Below are 22995 nucleotides of genomic sequence, written 5' to 3' on the forward strand. Positions count from 1 at the left end.
GTATCTGCATCTGTAAAAGTATCTTTGTATATTGTAGTATACATTGAGATGCAAAATAATTCCTGTATCCCAATAAGAGGTTTTCATTACAGTGTTATACAATCTCACTAGTGTTCACTGGGCAGAGCAGTAATCTGTGTATTTGTTACGTTTTGTGTGTTATCTTAGGCCAAAGTTTGATTTTGTTAGAAGAGGAAACGTTTTTGACTAGTTTTTGACCTGGATGGCTGTTTGGCTCTTGCTATGCAGTTGCTGGGGTGTTTCTAGAGTATGTGGTTGATAGGGTGTTCTGGGTGAACACACAGACATTCCCACCTCTCTTAATAACAGAAACTCAAAAACTGTTTGCAAAACTGTGGAAATTCAAATGTTTTTGACACTCTTTAACTTGCACTAAAACATGTTATTTATACCATCAAAGTAGCCTATGTAATATTAATAAAACTGATACAAGCTGAGACTCATTTAGAATCTGTTAATGTTTTCCATATAGTGTCTTGACTTGGTGCCTTGATGGATATTGGAATCTTGTTATTTATTTTTAATTTTAAACAGTATAGTTGATTACTTTGTGGTAATGCAATATTTGTGAACACAATTGTATATGTCAGTCCATAAATCTCCAAAAACTATGCTTGGGCGCTTGCTTTGGACTTCATGCCACCCAACACTGATCTGGCTCGATACAAAACCATCAAAGGTTCGCGAGCTGGGACTCGTAACCTGGTATACAGCGCGTTGTAACTGTATTTTACAGAACAATTTCTGGTTGTATTATTATTGTTGTTTTTCTCTCTTTTTTTTCTTTCCTCTAGTTTTTAGGCCTTATCTGACAATGGGAATACCAATCATGAATGTTGATTAATGTACACTGTAGCCTGTAAGTGGTCGGCACTGTAAGTGTACACTGTAAGTGGTCGGCAATAGGCAAAAAATTTAAGGCCAAAAAGTGTTTTTCATGGATGCGTGATTTTAAACTTCACCAGAAAACACATGATGAAGGTAAAGATCGTGTGTGTTGTGACTTTGGGAAGAGCTTTACTACATCTAGTCAACTAAAACAGCACCAAAGAATTCATACTGGAGAAAAACCTTACAAGTGTTCATATTGTAACAAGAGTTTCAGTTGGTTGAGATCACTGAAATTACACAAACAACTTCATACTGGAGAGAAGCCGCACCACTGTACTCAATGTAAGAAGAGTTTCAGAGATGTCAGAGAAAGTGACATCGACTGCGTCTGCACAGTGCGACCTGATGCATCCTGAGATGAGACACAGGAAACAGAAATACTGCAATAATAACGCGACTAAATGAGACTAAATGTGGTTTAAAAAATAAAAACTATGCCAAAATGTCTCTTCATTTTCGTTAACCAAAATGAGACGAGACGAAATAACGTTATAACATTTAGTCTCGTCTCATTTTGGTTAACGAAAATGAAGAGACATTTTGGCATAGTTTTTATTTTTTAAACCACATTTAGTCTCATTTTTATTCGTCAACAATATTGTATTATACATTTAATTATAGTCATCGTCACATGACCAGCTTTTATGTTGCGTCTCATCTTGTTTTCGTCACGTGATAAAGGTTCGTTGACGATGATATTTAGTCATAATTTTCGTTAAAAGGTTTATGTGCATGCTCCAAGTCTTATTTGCTGCTTTAAGTGCATCTCTGTGGCAGAATTACAGCGCCACATACTGGTCTGGCATGTATACTACATCATCTTGAGTTGTTTCAGTGGTTTTGTGTGGACGCAGATTTTTTTTGAGTCGAGGAAAAAAAAAAGATCGGTTAGGGTAAGCTCCGGCTTCGTGTGGACAGACGTGCTGCGCCGCAACAGCTAAAAGCTGTCTACACTAAACGCAACAAATCGACCAGTGTAAAGCACTTGGACTACTTCATAAATATAACGGGGAATACGTTTACTGACGGGAATGTGACGCGCCACGCCATACTGCATCCAGTGTAGACAATATCATTATAATGGGCCACACCGGCTTTGCATTCACAAAACTAGGTAGGATAAACACATTGTTGTCTTTCCATTCTTTGTATGCCCTATTTTCACTGACAACTTTCCTCTTTAGACTCTTTGATAGTGCCATTTTCTCTCACTAGCTAGCTTCAATGTTAACTGCACACAACATAATAGCGTACCTCCAGCATGCAAACAATTAAAAAATGCAGTTTAGTACGTGAGGATGCCAAGGAATAATTCCATATATCATATATTATTATTATTGTGTATTGTTAATAATGATAGTGTGTTTATTTCAAAACAGTGCAGAGATGTGCTTTACTGAATGCGGTCCCTTTAAGAAACGTGACACCGTGCGCACTGAGGATGCGCCGAAGACAGAAGCATGCGAGACCCTCTATAGTTTGGTTACCTTCTCTCTCTCTCTTTCTCTCTCTTTGTCGTTTCCTTTGATGCTATTATGAATGTAACTGTAAGTGTATGTTATAATGTTTTTATTAATTCAATAGAAAGAGAGACAGAGAAGCGTGAGAGACGAGACGAGTGCTGAAACTCACCGTTTGAAGCTAAAATCGACGCTGTTAACAATCGCGAATGAAGGACAAATGTGGAATATTTTCTTCGGAAATGTTTTCATTCTGCAGGTCAGAGATGTTCCCTTTTTAAGGTAAGGTGTTAACTAAATGTACATTGTTTACAGAGAATTAAATATAGTCTATATTCAGTACATATTGTGTATGATTGATTTATTTTATCTTTTGTTAGATTTCTGTTTAATTTATATTAATCGAACAATTTAACTTGTGACTTGTTTCATCCTTATAAAATTTGCATTCCCATAAAATGAGCAACCTTTCTATAGGCTGTTTTAAATGCTACTCATAAATAACCTTACCAAAATGCTCCATATTTCTAAAATCATGCACATATGTTCATTTAATTTAAGAAGTGTAATTAATTAAGTATTTCAGTATACAGGGGTGCCTGCATCCAGGGCCGTCGCTGGTGGGGTGAAAGGTAGTGACAATTATAGGGGGCCCACAAAATCCAGCAGTTTAACTATAGGTCCCTGTTCTGTGAGTAATTCTAATATTTATATTAGTTGTATATGCTAGAGATTTTAATGAAAACCACAGAAACATGCACTTTGATGAAATTAGTTTTCCAAATACCTGCTCTTCACCCCTCCAGAAAAAATGGTTTAGTCCAAGACGGAGTATTTATTAATTATTCAGTCAGCGACAGAGGGACCCAATAAAATAGTAAGTCCCACCCTATCTCGTGAATAGGGCCAATCAGTGTTGACGCGGCAGCTAAAGTTAGAGAAGAAGTTGGTGGAAGAGTAGGAGACAGATTCAAAATGAAACGAAAACATAAATCAGGGTACCAGAAACGCCATGAAAAGAAAGAGAGGGAGGCCAGAAGAGCTGCTGTATCCCAGTCGATCAAGACATTCTTTACGACAGGTTAGTGTAGCCTATTGTCATTTCGCTGCCCGATTTACTTTCGTGGGAAAAGTGTCTACCGCTGCCGGGTGGGTGCTGTCATTTGTTTCATTACCGGCGCTCAAAACTGGACACAGGTCACGACGCATATCACAAGCACAAGCATATTGTACGCTTATACATATAAAAGTGACATTATGCTACCCACCTGTCTGTTGATGACGTATTTAAGCACATTAGAGAAAACACGCATACAACACTCCTCTTGGATGGCTACATTTATTTGCTTTAAAATATATATTTATTTGCTTTAAAATATATTATGCAGTGCCAAATTATCTTTATTAAAAAGACATCAACTAGTGCACTAAACTCTAAAGAAGGGTACAAAACAGCAGATCTAAAATGGCGGAGAATGTACAACAAATTCCCTGACCATGAAGCAAGTAAGGCACACAAAGCATGCTACCTTAAGTGGAAAAATCTGAAGTATTCTTTGATAGAAGCAAAAGGAATAGATAGCAGCTTGCAAAAACAAATACAGATGGAAGTTGAAAGAAACAAAGCAATTCTTGAAAGAATATTAGATGTCACACTTTTTTTGGCATCAAGAAACTTACCATTCAGAGGGACCACAGACAATTTAGGTGATGTTCGCAATGGTAACTTCCTTGGCACATTAGAGCTGTTGGCTCATTATGATCCTCTACTCAGTGACCATTTGCAAAAAGTGTCAGAGAAGAAGTCAGGTGCAAGAATGACACATTACCTTGCCCAGAATCACAAAATGAATTTATCGAGCTCTGTGGAGATAAGGTCTTGAAAGAAATATTGAAGGAAAGGGAGCGCGCAATTTATTATTCTGTGATTTGTGATGCAACTCCTGATATTTCTCATATGGAACAAAATGTGATTCTGTTAAGATATGTTGCAAACAAGGAGAACGATCAGTGGGAGATAATTGAGCGTTTTTTACAGTTCAAAGCTTTCAATGGTAAGACTGGCCGGGAAATATCAGAAATGATATTGAAGACTTTGGAGGAACATTCCATTGATATTTCAGATTGCAGGGGACAAGGGTTTGACAATGGGGCAAACATGTCCGGCAAAGTAAAAGGGGTTCAGGCTGAAATAAAGAAAATAAACCCTCTTGCCACATATTCACCCTGTGCCTCACACTCTCTGAATCTTGTTGGTGTACAAGCAGCAGAGTCATGTCCTGAGGTTTCCACATTTTTTGGCTGTTTGAACCGCTTATACAATCTCTTTAGTGCAAGTCCCGAGCGGTGGGCAATCCTTAAAAGTCAGACTGGCTGCTCCCTTCATCGCTTATCAGAGACCAGGTGGAGTGCACGCATAGCTGCTGTTAAACCTGTTGCAAACCACTTGCCATCAATTATAGAATCTCTGGACACCATCCTAGCTAAGTGCAGTTTAACCAATGAAGCTAGGTCAGAGGCCAGTGGTCTAAAACAGTACTTCATGTCCTTCAAAGCCATAGTTCTTCTCACTGTATGGAAGAAAATCCTGCAGTCCATTGAAGACAGAAACCTAATTCTGCAATCAGGGAAAATTTCAATCGAAGTTGAAATAGACAACATAAAGGCACTGAAAGAGGAGATGGAAGTTTTGCGTAACTCATGGGATAATCTTTTTGCAGAAGCTTCCCACATTGCAGAAGCTATGGATGTACCCAAGGGGTTTCCAATCAGCCACAAAAGAAGAAGAAAGCAGTTTGCAGATGAGAGTCAGAGTTCAGAGGATGCCAACCAACTAGTGACGGAAGAAATTCGGTTTCGAAACAATGTGTTTTTTGTGGCATTGGATAATATAATCTCTGCGTTGGATATCCGTTTCCAAACCACTGCAAAGATATGTGAAGAGTTTTTTGCAATCTTACAGTTAAAAGACTTGACAGAAGATCAGATTCACCCAGCTTGCCACTCATTAGTGAGCAAATATACACAGGATCTTACAGCAGGGTTTGAGAATGAAGTGAGGCATCTCAAATCTGTGTATAATGCCACATTTGTACACTGTCAGTCTCCTCTCGACCTGCTGAATTCAATCTACAGGATGCAGCTCCAGAGCATTTTTGGGGAGGTGTGCGTTGCAGTGCGCATCTTCTGCACTCTACCAGTCTCTGTTTCTGGTGCAGAAAGAGCTTTCAGCAAGTTGAAGCTTGTCAAAAAACTATCTCAGGTCTACACAAACTCAAGAGAGGTTTAATAGCCTTGCCCGACTTTCAATTGAAAGCCAGCTAAGCAGACAGCTAGACTTCAAAGACATCATAAGTGACTTTGCCAACAAAAAGGTCAGACAATGGGATTTTGGTTCATCCTAGGTGAAGTGACGTAAGGTCATGAAAGGTTAAAGATCATTCAAACCGATATAATATAATCATTTGTATAATTTTCATAGTTATTTCAAAGTTCATTTCTGACTGAAATTTGTTTTAGTGTTTGCTCTCTGTTTGTTTTTATACATGTTAATATTTTTGTAACAAAGTTCAATGTCAGGAAGGAAGAGGACAGGGTCAGCTTGACTACTGACTGCTTTATTTGGTTTTCAAAAATAACAAAACAGGTGTGCAGACAGGCACAAAACGGTCCAATATAACATAAGCAACTCCAGCCAACAATTCCAGCATCCAGGGGGTAAGCAGTCAGTAGTCCTTCTCTCTCTCAGCCACTCCTGTTTCTCCTGGCGTTATATACTCTCTCCACGCCAATTACTGAAACAAGAAACAGGTGTTCGTCATTTGCATTTAACCCACTCACTCAACCGCTCGTCTCCTGCCTCTCTCTCCCGCTGCAGACTTCGCTGAACCACGCCCCCCTCGCCACATACCCCCACCGCCCGACTCAGGCCGGGGAGCCATCCGGCCTGCAGCCCCCCCCCCCCCCCCATTTCTGGAGAGGAAATCGGCCACAGCCATCTGAACACCCGGCCTGTGGACCACCTTGAACTTAAAAGGCTGTAAAGCTAGATACCAACGAGTGATCCGCGCGTTGGTATCCTTCATGCGGTGGAGCCACTGCAGGGGAGCGTGGTCCGAACAGAGGGTGAATTCCCGTCCCAGGAGATAATATCGGAGGGTGAGGACGGCCCACCTGATGGCAAGACACTCCTTTTCTATGGTGCTGTACTTAGTCTCTCTCTTTGAGAGCTTCCGACTAATGTACAGCACCGGCCGCTCCTCCCCCTCTATCTCCTGGGACAGGACCGCACCCAGCCCCCTGTCCGACGCGTCTGTCTGCAACAGAAATGGGAGAGAAAAATCAGGAGAGTGTAATAGCGGCCCGCCACATAAAGCAGCCTTCACTTGGGTAAAGGCCTGCTGGCACGGCTCCGTCCACTGGACCGTATCTGGCGCCTCCTTTTTAGTGAGATCAGTCAAAGGGCTGGTGAGGTCCGAATAATTAGGAACAAATCTCCTATAATATCCCGCCAGCCCCAGGAACTGTCTCACCTCCTTTTTGGTCTTGGGGCGCGGACAGGTCGCAACTGCTGCAGTCTTATCAATTTGGGGACGCACCTGTCCATGTCCCAAGTGGAAGCCCAGATATCTTACTTCCACACGCCCAATTGCACACTTCTTCGGGTTGGCCGTGAGCCCAGCTCCTCTCAGCGATCTCAGGACGGCCCTTAAATGCTGCATATGCCGCTGCCAGTCATGACTAAATATAATTATGTCATCTAAATAGGCTGCAGCATACGCAGCATGGGGCCGTAGAATCCTATCCATGAGACGCTGAAAGGTAGCCGGTGCCCCGAACAGCCCGAACGGAAGAGTGACAAATTGGTGTAATCCGAACGGCGTTGTGAAAGCTGTTTTTTCTTTAGATAACGGCGACAAGGGGATCTGCCAATATCCCTTTGTTAAGTCCAGTGTCGAATAAAAACGAGCTGTACCGAGCCGATCAAGCAGTTCGTCCACCCGTGGCATTGGATACGCGTCGAATTTCGACACAGCATTCACCTTGCGATAATCCACACAGAACCGAACCGAGCCGTCCGTCTTAGGAACTAAAACTATCGGGCTCGCCCAGTTACTGCTGGATTCTTCTATTACCCCCATGTCAAGCATTGCCTCTAATTCTGTCTGAACCACTTTTTTCTTGTGCTCAGGCAAGCGATACGGCCGGCTGCGAACTACCACGCCCGGCTCTGTCTCGATATGGTGCTGAATCAGATTAGTACGGCCCGGTAGGGGGGAGAACACGTCCGCAAATTCTGCTTGTAATTTAGTGAGATCAGTGAGCTGGGAGGGCGAGAGATGATCTCCTCCCGGAGCCAGCGCAAGAGATTGAGGTTTGGAAATCGCCTCTGGCCCAAGATCATCCTCTCCACCAATCACCATCGCCAGCATCACTGCCTCTGCCTCATTCCATTTTTTGAGGAGATTGAGGTGATATATCTGACGTGCCCCCCTCCTATCAGACCGTATTACCTCATAATCGAGATCTCCGATTTGCCGTGTGACCTCAAATGGTCCTTGCCACTTTGCCAATAATTTAGAGCTTGACGTAGGGAGCAATACAAGCACTTTCTCTCCCGGTGTAAATTTTCGTAAATTAGTCCCCCTGTTATACAGCCGGCTCTGTTTGTCCTGGGCTTGTAACAAATTCTCCGTTGACAGCCGCCCCAAAGTGTGAAGTTTTGTTCTCAAGTCCATGACATACTGAATTTCGTTCTTACTTTGAGATGGTCCGTCCTCCCAAGTTTCTCTTAGAACATCCAAAACCCCGCGGGGCTGGCGTCCATAGAGAAGCTCGAAGGGGGAAAACCCCGTGGAGGCTTGCGGGACCTCTCGCACAGCGAACAACAGGGGTTCTAACCATTTATCCCAATTTTTGGCGTCCTCCTGAACGAATTTACGAATCATGGTTTTAAGCGTGCGATTAAAACGTTCGACCAGCCCGTCCGTTTGTGGGTGAAAGACGCTGGTACGGATCGTTTTAATGCCCAATAATTCATAAAGTTCGCGTAACGTACGTGACATAAACGCCGTGCCTTGATCGGTGAGGATTTCTTTTGGAATCCCCACCCGGGAGATTAAACTGAACAGTGCGTCCGCAACACTCTTAGCAGAAATGCTGCGGAGAGCCACTGCTTCAGGATATCGTGTTGCATAATCCACAATGACTAATGCAAAGCGATGTCCTCTAGATGATCGCTCTAATGGCCCGATGAGGTCCATACCAATTCTCTCGAAGGGGACCTGCATTAATGGAAGTGGGCGCAAAGGCGCTTTTGGGGTGGCCGGTGGATTCACCAGCTGACATTCACGACAAGACGCGCACCACCTGCGCACATTCTCATGAATGCCCGGCCAAAAAAATCGGGTCATGAGGCGATTTAGTGTTGTTGCCTGTCCTAAGTGTCCAGCCATAGGATTAGAATGAGCCGCCTGAAAAAGCATTTCCCGGCGGCTCTTTGGAACTAACAACTGGGTTGTATCTTCTTTTGTCTGGGTATCTTGGGTCACCCGATACAACCTATTTTTCACAACTGCAAAATATGGATAGGTAAGCGCGCGTCCAGGCTGGAGAGGCTGACCGTCGATGACTTGGACCTGTTCAAATGCACGTTTCAACGTCTCATCCTGAGACTGCTCCAGGGGAAAATCATCGCGCTCCGAGAGAATTATTCTCTCGATTTCACTCTGTTCCCCTGAAGCAGCACTCAGTGGTCCCCGATCAGTCTCTCCCGCCTGCACCCGCGCCTCCACATCCACCGCATTTTTCCCCCAAGAGGCATCCGTGCATAAATAACCCAATAATTCAGAAAATGCTGGCCAATTTGTTCCCAGAATTAACGGATGCCGGAGGTGCGAATTAACTGCCACCTCAACACTATGTTTTTGTCCCCGGAATTGGATAATGACTGACACTACAGGATATTCCATTATATCCCCGTGCACACACCGCACCTTAACCACGCGGCTTGTATCCAATGCCCCGGATGAAATCAGGCTTTGATGGATCGAGGTTTGGTTACATCCTGAATCCACCAAAGCCTGATAGGTACCCCCCTTGATACTCACAGGTATTTGGTACCAGCCAGCTTGACCGGGGGCAGCCTGCGGGGCGTCCGGGACCCGAACCATTGTCCCAACCTCCATCACCGGGCATTTATCTATGAAATGCTCCGGGTCCCCGCAACGCCAACAGGCCGGCCCAGACCTCCCCGCCGCCCCAGTGGCAGGGGGTGGGGTAAATGATTGGCGTGGAGAAAGCGGAGAAACAGGAGTGGGATCCCGTCCCGTGGAAACCAGTCCCGCCCTCCTGGGCGGGGCACGTGGAGTCCCGGACTGGCTCTGGTCAAACCCGCCCCGCCCCCGGGGCGGGACACGCGGATATCCAGGCGGCCGTGACCTGGGTAAAGGGACAGGATGAGAGAGAGGGACAGAAGATGGAGAGGGAGAGAGAGAAGCAGATGGGAGGGGTTCGCCGACCCCGGGGCACGCCACCATATGGTCCTCCGCGAGATGGATGGCCGAGTCCAGCGACGTGGGGCGGTGGCACTGGACCCACTCGGCTGTCTTCTTCGGTAGCCGAGTGATAAACTGCTCCAGCACCACTCGATCGACGATCTTCTCCACGTCGCTTCCCTCAGCCAACAGCCATTTGCGGCAGGAGTCCCGGAGCTGTTGGGCCATCACGAAGGGTCGGCCGGACTCAGCCAGCTCGAGCGAGCGGAAACGCTGTCGGTGTTCCTCAGGGCTCCGGCCGACCCGCTGGAGGATGGCCCTCTTCAGGTCGTCGAAGACCAGGAGATTCTGGACCGGAAGCTGCTGTGCCGCTATCTGGGACTCCCCGGAGAGCAGCGGGACCAGGCGCATCGGCCACTGGTCCCGCGGCCAGCCTGACAGCTCGGCCGTCTTTTCAAAAAGGTCCAGGAATGCCTCCGGGTCGTCCGCAGATCCCATTTTGTTGAATGGCAGGTGGGCGGGCACAGCGCGATGTTCCGTGGCTTCCGGTCGAACCTCCCGGTCAATCCAGCTCCGGAACCTCTCGCGGTCCTCCTGCTGGGCTTGGACGATGACTTGAAAAGATCTTTCCTGATCTCTCCGCAAGTCCAGCAGGGCCTGATGTTGTTCCTGTTGTAGGCCCGCGAGGCTGCTGATAATCTCCGCAAATGGCATTCCGGAGGACGATTGCATGGCGGCGGCTTTCCTCTCCCTTCCCGGGTTTCGGCACCAGTGTAACAAAGTTCAATGTCAGGAAGGAAGAGGACAGGGTCAGCTTGACTACTGACTGCTTTATTTGGTTTTCAAAAATAACAAAACAGGTGTGCAGACAGGCACAAAACGGTCCAATATAACATAAGCAACTCCAGCCAACAATTCCAGCATCCAGGGGGTAAGCAGTCAGTAGTCCTTCTCTCTCTCAGCCACTCCTGTTTCTCCTGGCGTTATATACTCTCTCCACGCCAATTACTGAAACAAGAAACAGGTGTTCGTCATTTGCATTTAACCCACTCACTCAACCGCTCGTCTCCTGCCTCTCTCTCCCGCTGCAGACTTCGCTGAACCACGCCCCCCTCGCCACAATTTTGCTTTTGATGTTCAGTAAAAACCTTTATTTACATTTATTTGTTTTCTGATTGTTATTTTGTAAGAAACCCATATTAGATTGCATATAGGCCTTCATGCTCATATATTGTACAATATATCATGTAGGCGGAGGGTGATGGGGGCCCACATCAATATTTTTTCAGGGGGCCCCCAATCCTCTAGCTACAGCCCTGCCTGCATCATATGTTCTGTCATATAAACAGTAAAAATTCTTAGTAAATATATACTAAAAATTATTTTTTAGTACTCTTTAGAACATCTAAGTGTACTCAACTGTGCTATATTGAGACACCATGAAATATGAACTAACATGTGCTTTTAATCTCTGTATTATAAAAAATTATTAAGATAACACTTATAGTACACTTGACCCCAAAGGCACCATATATGTTTGCTGTTAAAGTAATCCAGTGTAAATTCTGTAACTTCTCTTTGATTTTTCCAGATCTGGTCCTGTGGGCGTCAGTATCACACAGTGATCACAGTTCACACCTGCAGTGAAGCTCCTCCCACAACAATTCACCAATAAATACTGGGAATATTCACATCATCCTACAAGAGAAGGACAAACTCCAGGTGTAGCAGCTGAAATCTGTGTGACTGTTAAAGATGGAGTTTATTAAAGAGGAGATTGAAGACATGAGTATTTCAGAACCATCCAGAATAAAACATGAAGAAACCGAGGAACAAATAGGTTGGTGTCCATTTTTGATTCTTGCTTTGGTGACTGTGAAATAATAAGCAATATATATATGTATGAAAAATGATAGAGAAATGCATCTAAATGATCATAATCTTGCATATAATATTATGCATATAACATTGTAAATCATAATAATATATCAGTTTTAAACATATTAACAAATGAATTACAGAACTGACCGTTGCACAACAAAGATACTCGATACACAGATAGTTTTGTTTTTATAGTCTTGATTTCTGCTAAGTATTTTTATTTTTCACATTTAACCTCATTGAACTGATTCTAACAGCTTAATATGTTTATTTTAGACCAGATGAAAGTGAAAGAGCAAAGACACAAACTAAACGAAGTAAAGAAAGACTGTGACATCAAAACTCAAGGAACAAAAGCCAAAAAGCTGCACACCTGCTCACAGTGTGGAAAGAGTTTCACACATAAAGGAAATTTTAAGACGCATATAAGAATTCACACTGGAGAAAAATATACATGCACTCAGTGTGGAAAGAGATTTTCTCATGCATCAGATCTCAGTTATCACCTGGATGTTCATTCAGATAAGAAGCCTTATGTGTGTTCTCTCTGTGGAAAGAGTTTTTCATGGATGCGTGATTTTAAACTTCACCAGAAAACACATGATGAAGGTAAAGATCGTGTGTGTTGTGACTGTGGGAAGAGCTTTACTACATCTAGTCAACTAAAACAGCACCAAAGAATTCATACTGGAGAAAAACCTTACAAGTGCTCATATTGTGACAAGAGTTTCAGTTGGTTGAGATCACTGAAATTACACGAACGACTTCATACTGGAGAGAAGCCGTACCACTGTACTCAGTGTGAGAAGAGTTTCAGAGATGCAGCATGTTTGAGAATTCATCTGCTCCATCACTCTGGAGAAAAACCATTTCACTGTGATCAATGTGGTAAAGATTTTATTTCATCAGCAAATCTAAGACAACACCTGAAAGTTCATTCAGATGAGAGACCTTATGTGTGTTCTCTCTGTGGAAAGAGTTTTTCAAGGCTAAAGAGTTTTAATCTGCACCAGAAAACACATGATGGAGTGAGAGATCATGTGTGTTGTGACTGTGGGAAGAGCTTTATTACAACTAGTGATCTGAAACGGCACCAAAGAATTCATACTGGAGAAAAACCTTACAAGTGCTCATATTGTGACAAGAGTTTCATTCAGTCTGGAACCCTAATAGAACATGAGCGAGTTCATACTGGAGAGAAGCCGTACTACTGTACTGACTGTGGCAAGAGTTTCAAACATTTACGAAGCCTTCATGATCATGTAAAAAAATGTTGCATTTTGTTTCATGCCAAACAGTAAATACTGTGAGATAAAATATGAGTTTTTTTCACTCAACAGTCAACTCTTACAGTGTCATTAAATTGTCTTTTGATAGTTATGAGAAATGAAATAGACCAAAGGAGATAAAGATGTTATTTCTATTTAATGAACACAGAGAATAAGTTTAGAAAGGTTGTGGAAAGGTCCACGAGCCGGGACTCGAACCCCGGTTACAACATGTTGTTTAACTGAATTTTAGTTGTTTGCAATTTCTGTTTGTATTACTATTGTTGTTGTTTTTTCTGTTTTTTTCTTTCCTCTAGTTTTTATGCCTAATATGACAATGGGAATCATGAATGTTCATTAATGTACACTGTACCTTTTTGAAATAAAAAAACTAAATATAATTTGTTTTTTAATTTGTTACATTGAGACCGGAATTGCTGACAACTTGTTACAGTAGTTCAAAATCCATTCTTTCTTTTAGGAGACAATAATTTTATTTGTCATGCACACCAATCTATACAACTTTGCAGACCTTTTACATTCACAAACACATTGCTTGTAAAGTAGTATTTAAAAAAAAAACAACCTTATTCACAGCAGTGCCATCTTTGGTTATTTTTAACGGGAATGAAAGCGAGGCTGTGAGGGATAGACATACATCTCTTAAGTGGGTTGTACTGTTACTTAATTTAATGTTTTTTTTTTTTTTTTTTCTGCTGACGAAACACTGCAAAAATATTTCCCCCCGAAATTTAAGTAGACAAAGTGAGACGTCACACAGCTCAGGCCCCTCCCACAACCACCGACTGAAAGTCCTCCATTACCATAGCTTCTGCCCTCAGCGAGTTGTACATTGTCCACCATTTCTCTGCATTTGAATATGGGCTTTGCAAGGTTATAAAATGTCATGAATGCCACAGAAAATATATTAGACTCAAAACTCTTGCTAGCCATATGTCAATTTGTGTTACTACCATTTGATTTCTTCGCATTGTTGAGTCTTCACAAGCCACCATTCAGTTAATGACAGGTCGATTTCAAGCCCGAAACCCGGGAGAAAGGAGGGACATGCTGTCGATGAGCCCTCACTGCTGAGGGGGATCGCGGTGCTGTGGAGTTCGGGCAGAGCGGGAGTGTGAAGACCACGAGAGGCTGCGAGAGGACCAGGCCTGGATATTATTTTATGTTTTATTACGTTTGTGTGGCCGGCAGACGTCCGCGAGGGTCTGCCGGCATTACTTTCATTTTGTTCTTTGTTTATTTTGAATTAAAGTTATGTTGAATGTTCGCCGGTTCCCGCCTCCTTCTTCCCGTATATACGAACTGTGTTACATACACATTCCTTGATACCAACATAAAAACTAATACTTGACAACAATGAATATCCTAAAGCAAGAGAATCTGCCGTAACAGTCCTTCCACCAGCAGGAGAAGATGGCGTCGATCACACTGAGTGTGTTGTCTGAGTGTGTCTCGCACGTGAGCAGAAGCCGCTCCCCTTTCCCAAATCTAACTAAATTGAGTTGATCAAACTTAAATAAATTTAATAGATAACTCCATTATAAAGAATGGAGACATGTAGAAAAACACTGTAACTGTAATCGAGTGAAGGTGAATAGAATGTTGAATCCATATATTATTATTATTATTATTATTATTATTATTACTGGGTTTTGTTAATTATGATATTGTGTTTGCTTCAAAACAGTGCGGAGATGTGATTTACTGAATGCAGCCCCAGAAACGTGACATCTAGCTATTGTTGTGAATTCTCTCCTTTTAAGTTTAAGTTCATTATGTGTGTGACGTTTTAATTATGACTTACATAAGTAACGTAGTGAAGTGTTTCCTGCGTGTATCTGTCTCGATTTTAGATAATATCGATTAATTCTGCAGCACTGCACATTTAATATGATTTCACATTTATGTATTAGCGTTTCATCAACTCACAAACCACCGGCATTCCCTCATGAAACCCCATTTGGGAAACCCTGAACTAGAACAATAAAATGAACAAATCGATAGGAATTGACAGCCTTGTCTATTTTTCTTTTTCTTTCTTTCTTTCTTTCTTTCTTTTTTTTTCTTCTTTTTTTACAGTAAAACTAAAAGTTGTGAAACTGGACAACTTTACACAGAAATGCTTAGTGATTCATTTTTTAATACTAAAATCCTTTTAACAAAAAAGAGCACTGTTTATGTCATGTGGCTATACTTTTGAAACTGTGATTAGTAGATTGGCCCCATTTCCTTCCATTGACTCACACAGAAAATGTCTGTAAACTAAAGTTTGTCCGTAATCATCCAAGTTGTTCCCTCAGGAATCCGTAGGCCTACATCACACCATTTAATTCATAAAGTAGGCCTATAGTTCATTGACAACAAACTCATGACAAATATGTAGGTAGCCCAGTGTAAGGTGAAACTGTTTTCATTGGTTTCATTTCATTGGTTTAGTTCAGCATGTCCCAAATGGGGGGGGCTGCAGGTGGTTTTGGTAAAAAGCTAACAATTAAACGGCTTGTAAAATTGTTATCCTAAATGTGACTGCAGAAGTAATCATAATATAATTGTACTTCAGACAGGTTATAGCTGCGACTTAACAGTCTGTTGCGCTGCGTGTTTCTGAGTGAAGAGCAACACTGTTGTTCAGCTTACGGTGTTTTCAGCATCTCCGAGCATCTCGGTTCACACAATAAATGCTGCTTCTCACCTACTCCATCTCTGTATGTGCGGTGGTGCATTTTGGGAACACAATATGCACTAGGTTCACTTCATTTACACGTTACAGGACAGTTGTCATTTACAACAACAACAAGAGGCCCTATGCTCGCAGCCCTAAATATAAATAATCTTTAAATAAAACCATTTAATTAGCCTACTTAAAAAAAAGGGGGGGGGGGGGGGGTCGATATTTCTCTTTCATGTCATCATGTGCCCGTTACAAACATTAAAAAACCATGAACATGTGAATGTGCGGTTTAAATTTTGAAAAATTAATTTACAAATGTCAGGGTTCGGCTGACAAAAAAAGTTAGGCAACCTCTGGTGTAGTTGAAGCTGAGGAGTGGAGGGTTACAAAAGAACAGGCGCTTTAGAGGTCTGCGTCGCTTAGACTGAGGGAGAAAGTCTGTCGATCGCCCCTGCAGGAGAAAGGAAGAATGACGAGGATGAGCTGTCCTTTGCCACAGCGAAAGCATAGAGAAGCCAGAGAAAAAAGCAAAATGAAAGAAAAGGAATGAAGCAATTGAATTTAAAAAGGATAGAGCCGAGCCATGGTGAAGTATGAGTAGATAAAGCAAAAGCTTACAGCACCTGGTATTCCCAGGCGGTCTCCCATCCAAGTACTAACCAGGCCCGACCCTGCTTAGCTTCCGAGATCGGACGAGATCGGGCGTGCTCAGGGTGGTATGGCCGTAAGCGAGATTTACAGTCGATAGCGAGCTATTTAAAGAAGGCACAACGGTGCGGCAGCCCTACACGGCTCTGCCTTTAGCTGCGAGAGAAACGTGTTTTCATGACTTTTTAAACTTTTTTTCTTCTTTAAATAAATACAGTTATTTATTTTTAAAAAATATTCTCGGCTGCAGGTGGTTTTGGTAAAAAGCTAACAATTAAACGGCTTGTAAAATTGTTATCCTAATGTGACTGCAGAAGTAATCATAATATAATTGTACTTCAGACAGGTTATAGCTGCGACTTAACAGTCTGTTGCGCTGCGTGTTTCTGAGTGAAGAGCAACACTGTCGTTCAGTTTACGGTGTTTTCAGAGTCTCCGAGCATCTCAGTTCACACAATAAATGCTGCTTCTCACCTACTCCATCTCTGTATGTGCGGTGGTGCATTTTGGGAACACAATATGCACTAGGTTTACTTTATTTACACGTTCGCATTTCGCACGATTTCCGACATGTGGATAGAAGTTAGCTTTCACCAGTATTCGGCAAAATCTAAGCTCGAAGTTCTGAACGTTTGAAAGTGAAGAATTTTAGACATAAATATTAGCATTGTAACTTGCAACGTAATATCAAATAAGTATTAGGCTGTTAATTAGGCCTATCAAATATTCATTTTATTTTAATTCACAGGACAGTTGTCATTTACAACAACAACAAGAGGCCCTATGCTCGCAGCCCTAAATATAAATAATATTTAAATAAAACCATTTAATTAGCCTACTAAAAAAAAGGGGGGGGGGGGAGTCGATATTTCGCTTTCATGTCATCATGTGCCCGTTACAAACATTAAAAAACCATGAACATGTGAATGTGCGGTTTAAATTTTGAAAAATTAATTTACAAATGTCAGGGTTCGGCTGACAAAAAAAGTTAGGCAACCTCTGGTGTAGTTGAAGCTGAGGAGTGGAGGGTTACAAAAGAACAGGCGCTTTAGAGGTCTGCGTCGCTTAGACTGAGGGAGAAAGTCTGTCGATCGCCCCCTGCAGGAGAAAGGAAGAATGACGAGGATGAGCTGTCCTTTGCCACAGCGAAAGCAGAGAGAAGCCAGAGAAAAAAGCAAAATGAAAGAAAAGGAATGAAGCAATTGAATTTAAAAAGGATAGAGCCGAGCCATGGTGAAGTATGAGTAGATAAAGCAAAAGCTTACAGCACCTGGTATTCCCAGGCGGTCTCCCATCCAAGTACTAACCAGGCCCGACCCTGCTTAGCTTCCGAGATCGGACGAGATCGGGCGTGCTCAGGGTGGTATGGCCGTAAGCGAGAGTTACAGTCGATAGCGAGCTATTTAAAGAAGGCACAACGGTGCGGCAGCCCTACACGGCTCTGCCTTTAGCTGCGAGAGAAACGTGTTTTTATGACTTTTTAAACTTTTTTTCTTCTTTAAATAAATACAGTTATTTATTTTTAAAAAATATTCTCGGCTGCAGGTGGTTTTGGTAAAAAGCTAACAATTAAACGGCTTGTAAAATTGTTATCCTAATGTGACTGCAGAAGTAATCATAATATAATTGTACTTCAGACAGGTTATAGCTGCGACTTAACAGTCTGTTGCGCTGCGTGTTTCTGAGTGAAGAGCAACACTGTCGTTCAGTTTACGGTGTTTTCAGAGTCTCCGAGCATCTCAGTTCACACAATAAATGCTGCTTCTCACCTACTCCATCTCTGTATGTGCGGTGGTGCATTTTGGGAACACAATATGCACTAGGTTTACTTTATTTACACGTTCGCATTTCGCACGATTTCCGACATGTGGATAGAAGTTAGCTTTCACCAGTATTCGGCAAAATCTAAGCTCGAAGTTCTGAACGTTTGAAAGTGAAGAATTTTAGACATAAATATTAGCATTGTAACTTGCAACGTAATATCAAATAAGTATTAGGCTGTTAATTAGGCCTATCAAATATTCATTTTATTTTAATTCACAGGACAGTTGTCATTTACAACAACAACAAGAGGCCCTATGCTCGCAGCCCTAAATATAAATAATATTTAAATAAAACCATTTAATTAGCCTACTAAAAAAAAAGGGGGGGGGGGGGGGGAGTCGATATTTCGCTTTCATGTCATCATGTGCCCGTTACAAACATTAAAAAACCATGAACATGTGAATGTGCGGTTTAAATTTTGAAAAATTAATTTACAAATGTCAGGGTTCGGCTGACAAAAAAAGTTAGGCAACCTCTGGTGTAGTTGAAGCTGAGGAGTGGAGGGTTACAAAAGAACAGGCGCTTTAGAGGTCTGCGTCGCTTAGACTGAGGGAGAAAGTCTGTCGATCGCCCCCTGCAGGAGAAAGGAAGAATGACGAGGATGAGCTGTCCTTTGCCACAGCGAAAGCAGAGAGAAGCCAGAGAAAAAAGCAAAATGAAAGAAAAGGAATGAAGCAATTGAATTTAAAAAGGATAGAGCCGAGCCATGGTGAAGTATGAGTAGATAAAGCAAAGCTTACAGCACCTGGTATTCCCAGGCGGTCTCCCATCCAAGTACTAACCAGGCCCGACCCTGCTTAGCTTCCGAGATCGGACGAGATCGGGCGTGCTCAGGGTGGTATGGCCGTAAGCGAGAGTTACAGTCGATAGCGAGCTATTTAAAGAAGGCACAACGGTGCGGCAGCCCTACACGGCTCGGCCTTTAGCTGCGAGAGAAACGTGTTTTCATGTCTTTTTAAACTTTTTTTCTTCTTTAAATAAATACAGTTATTTATTTTAAAAAAATATTCTCGCTTCAATGAAAGCTGTCTCGATTTTAGATAATATCGATTAATTCTGCAGCACTGCACATTTCATATGATTTCACATTTATGTATTAGCGTTTCATCAACTCACAAACCACCGGCATTCCCTCATGAACCCCCATTTGGGGAAACCCTGAACTAGAACAATAAAATGAACAAATCGATAGGAATTGACAGCCTTGTCTATTTTTCTTTCTTTCTTTCTTTCTTTCTTTCTTTCTTTCTTTTTTTTTACAGTAAAACTAAAAGTTGTGAAACTGGACAACTTTACACAGAAAAGCTTAGTGAGTCATTTTTTAATACTAAAATCCTTTTAACAAAAAAGAGCACTGTTTATGTCATGTGGCTATACTTTTGAAACTGTGATTAGTAGATTGGCCCCATTTCCTTCCATTGACTCACAAAAATGCCTAAACTAAAGTTTGTCCGTAATCATCCAAGTTAGACTGCAGGTGGTTTTGGTAAAAAGCTAACAATTAAACGGCTTGTAAAATTGTTATCCTAAATGTGACTGCATAAGTAATCATAATATAATTGTACTTCAGACAGGTTATAGCTGCGACTTAACAGTCTGTTGCGCTGCGTGTTTCTGAGTGAAGAGCAACACTGTCATTCAGCTTACGGTGTTTTCAGCGTCTCCGAGCACCTCGGTTCACATAATAAATGCTGCTTCTCACCTACTCCATCTCTGTATGTGCGGTGGTACATTTTGGGAACACAATATGCAATAGGTTTACTTCATTTACACGTTCGCATTTCGCACGATTTCCGACATGTGGATAGAAGTTAGCTTTAAAGTGTAGCGTTTAATGCACAAGAGAGTTAATGACAGTAAGTTAATTCAATGTATATTGTTATTAATGAAGATCTTTACACTGTATTGCAGCAGTATTAGCTTTAGTTCATTATATCCTTTATGCTTCGCGATCTTTCTGTGTGTACTTTGATCCTGTTTAACAAGCGGATTTATCCCGCTAGCTTCGCGGCTAATATCGTTAATGTTTACTAAACTTATTTGCTCAAAGTTTAACGTTTCTCAGTAAGATAATATCATTCTGTAGTCGCCATTATTACTGCCTGTATTAATAATTTCCCTATATCATTCATATTTTGTGGGTTTTGTAATCTTTATTACACTGCAGCTTAATATTGCTGACTCATGCTGATATATTAATCAGTCATATTTATATCAGTTCTTTATGTAAGTTGTTTATCATTCAGTTTGTAATTTGTTAAATTGTTGATTATATTTAGAAAATGAATATTTATTCTGTTATTTTATTTATTTCAGAAAGCTAACTCAAGTAGGCCTACACTTCTATGTGTATATGGTCACTCTTGAGTAATAAAAAGTTAAAACCTATCTGATGACAGAGTTCTGCAGCGGTCAATAACATATACACCAGCTTTCAGTGGGGCAATCCCCAACACCTATATAGTTTTCTTTCCTCTCTCTCTCTCTCTCTCTCTCTCTCTCTTTGTTGTTTCCTTTGATACTGAATGAAACTGTAAGTGTATGTTATAATGTTCTTGTTAATGCAATAGAAAGAGAGACCTATGGTTAACTTAGAATCAATTAAAAAGAAAAAGGAATGGTTGGAGAATGAAAAGGAAAATATTTGTAATTTAATACAAGACTACATGAACAAAAATATTATTGATATCTAGGAATTTATACAGATGGATCTAAAGATCCAGGTAATGGGTATGTAGGAGTGGGTATTGATATTCTAGAATTCAAAGTAAAGATCAATAAAAGAATATCCAATCATGTTTTTGTATATACAGCTGAACTAGTGGCAGTTTCTCTGGGTTTACAATGGGTGGAGAAAGACAAACCAGACAGAGTGGTAAAATATTCAGACTCAGCAGCAATATTACAGACTATTACTACTAGTAAAACAACTAGAGAAGATATTTTAACAGAAATTTACACATCGTTAAATTTAGAAAAGATTGAGAATAGATGTTCAATTTTTTTGGATAGACCTGCACATATAGGAATCTTAGGTAATGAGGAAGCTGATAAATTAGCAAAAAGAGCTCTAAATCTTACTGATAAAATTGAGATTTCTCTTGGAAAAAATGAAGGTAAAGCTATAATAAAAAGTAATATTGACAAAAATTGGCAAAAAAATATGGGATTTAGATAATAAAGGAAGGGAATATTACAGAGTTCAGAAATCAATTAAAGTTGGAACATTTAACAGTAAAAATAGAAGAGGAAATAATATTTACAAGACTTCGGTTAGGACACACAAGACTTAATATTATGTTATTTCTTATGAGTAAAATAAATGTGAGGTATGTAATTGTAAAGAAAATGTAGAACATGTTTTAATAAAATGTAGAAAATTTCAGGAAGAAAGAAGAAAATTTAAAGAATGTATTATTAAATTAGGGAGAGAATGGAATATAAGAAGTATTTTAGGTATAGGAAATTCTCAAAATGAAGTTGTTGAGGCATTAATGAAGTTTTTGCAAGAAACTGGTATAGGTAGAAGAATTTAAAATATCAATGAAACCATGATTTTACACACTCCAATACAGTAGTTGGCGGTATACACCTTTACGATGGTCTGTAACCCTCCATAAAAACAAAAGAAGAAGAAGAAGAATAGAGGGAGAGACGAGAAAGCGTGAGAGACGAGACGAGTGCTGAAACTCAAAGATTAAAACTAAAATCGACGCTGAAAAATCGTGAATGAAGGACAAATTTGGAATATTTTCTTCGGATATATTTTCATTCTGCAGGTCAGAGATGTTCCCTTTTTTTTTTTTGTATGTTTCTGTAATGTTTAAAGTGTATAAATAAATCATAAAAAAAAAGAGATGTTCCCTTTTTAAGGTAAGGTGTAAAACTAAATGTACATTGTTTACAGAGAATTAAATATAGTCTCTATTCAGTACATATTGTGTATGATTTATTTATTTTATCTTTTGTTAGATTTCTGTTTTATATTAATCGAAGAATTTAACTTGTGACTTGTTTCATCCTTATAAAATTTGGATTCCCATAAAATGAGCAACTTTTCTATAGGCTGTTTTAAATGCTACTCATAAATAATCTTACCAAAATGCTCCATATTTTTAAATTCATGCACATATGTTCATTTAATTTAAGAAGTGTAATTAATTATTTCAGTAGGCTATACAGACTTGGGTTAAGTTGGTTTTATATTCGCACATTCAAACTTCTGATAAATTCAGACTTTTCAATAAATGTGCAATAAATTAATGTTTGCGAATTTTAAGCAGCGACATGATATTGACAACCAACGATTGTCAACTTACAACATTTTTCACAGTCGATCAGAATAGGCAAGTATTGTTTTAATGGCATATTTACTTGTGAATATCCACTGAATGTCCAATGTAGTGTGATTAACAAGGCTATTGAATACGGATGTCCGAATGTGCGAATATAAAACCAACTTTACCGAAGTGCTATACAGGGGTGCCTGCATCATATGTTCTGTCATGTAAACAGTATAAAAACAAAATAATGGCACAGTTTATCTCAGTAGGTATTAGTTAGTATTATTATAATTGTTTTGTTGTTGTTGTTGTTGTTACATTTAATTTATTGCCACACTTTAATATGTGAATTATATTATCAGAAAACTTAACACATTATCATCGTCTTTTATTTGTGCTTAATGGATAAAACAATGGCGCAACCCAGGTGAAAATAAAAAGTAAATTTCTATAATGTACTTACAGTTCTCTATTTTTGTGCACTAATTTTTTACTTAATATACTAAAAATTCTTCTTTAGTACTCCTTAGA

The 22995-nt window shown here is 40.6% G+C and overlaps 4 protein-coding genes and 3 non-coding genes across 10 annotated transcripts in view; 3 read left to right on the top strand and 4 right to left on the bottom strand.

Annotated features, from left to right (window-relative positions):
- The window catches only part of LOC125248622 (gastrula zinc finger protein XlCGF52.1-like), a 150071-nt gene that overhangs the window by 63166 nt on the left and 63910 nt on the right, over positions 1-22995 (top strand). The gene's annotated exons all lie outside the window — the stretch shown is intronic.
- The window catches only part of LOC125248653 (gastrula zinc finger protein XlCGF17.1-like), a 103890-nt gene continuing 82429 nt past the window's right edge, over positions 1535-22995 (top strand). Inside the window, exons 1-4 of one of the 4 annotated variants that reach the window (XM_048160747.1) lie at positions 1696-2026; positions 2292-2389; positions 2497-2654; positions 11460-11683. In XM_048160747.1, coding sequence (XP_048016704.1) covers positions 1993-2026; positions 2292-2389; positions 2497-2654; positions 11460-11493 — 324 coding nt within the window. In that variant the 5' untranslated portion in view covers positions 1696-1992 and the 3' untranslated portion in view covers positions 11494-11683. Of the gene's footprint in view, positions 2027-2291; positions 2655-11459; positions 11709-12025; positions 13419-22995 lie in introns of those variants that run through there. The other 3 variants (XM_048160745.1, XM_048160743.1, XM_048160746.1) reach the window with 3 other exon arrangements.
- Positions 5969-10927, bottom strand: LOC125248649 (zinc finger and SCAN domain-containing protein 1-like). Its single transcript, XM_048160737.1, has 2 exons — positions 9482-10927; positions 5969-6166 (listed from the first exon to the last, which is right to left on the bottom strand). Exons 1-2 carry the CDS (start codon positions 10598-10600, stop codon positions 6164-6166), a joined length of 1122 nt encoding a protein of 373 aa, XP_048016694.1. The 5' UTR covers positions 10601-10927; the 3' UTR covers positions 5969-6163.
- On the bottom strand, positions 16321-16439 carry LOC125249796. The gene has a single exon (XR_007180648.1). It is a non-coding gene; the product is annotated as a 5S ribosomal RNA (ribosomal RNA).
- On the bottom strand, positions 17616-17734 carry LOC125249814. Its single transcript, XR_007180667.1, has one exon. It is a non-coding gene; the product is annotated as a 5S ribosomal RNA (ribosomal RNA).
- LOC125249825 lies at positions 18915-19033 on the bottom strand. Its single transcript, XR_007180678.1, has one exon. It is a non-coding gene; the product is annotated as a 5S ribosomal RNA (ribosomal RNA).
- Positions 21761-22995, top strand: part of LOC125248609 (gastrula zinc finger protein XlCGF52.1-like) — a 244508-nt gene continuing 243273 nt past the window's right edge. Inside the window, exon 1 of the mRNA XM_048160619.1 lies at positions 21761-21960. The gene's annotated coding sequence lies outside the window, so the exon portion shown is untranslated. The remainder of the gene's footprint in view (positions 21961-22995) is intronic.

Source organism: Megalobrama amblycephala, linkage group LG16, assembly GCF_018812025.1.
Source record: "Megalobrama amblycephala isolate DHTTF-2021 linkage group LG16, ASM1881202v1, whole genome shotgun sequence".
NCBI lineage: Eukaryota > Metazoa > Chordata > Actinopteri > Cypriniformes > Xenocyprididae > Megalobrama > Megalobrama amblycephala.

Coding starts and splice junctions, on each gene's coding strand:
- LOC125248649 (XM_048160737.1), bottom strand. CDS start 10,600: ATGCAATCGTCCTCCGGAATGCCATTTGCGGAGATTATCAGCAGCCTC.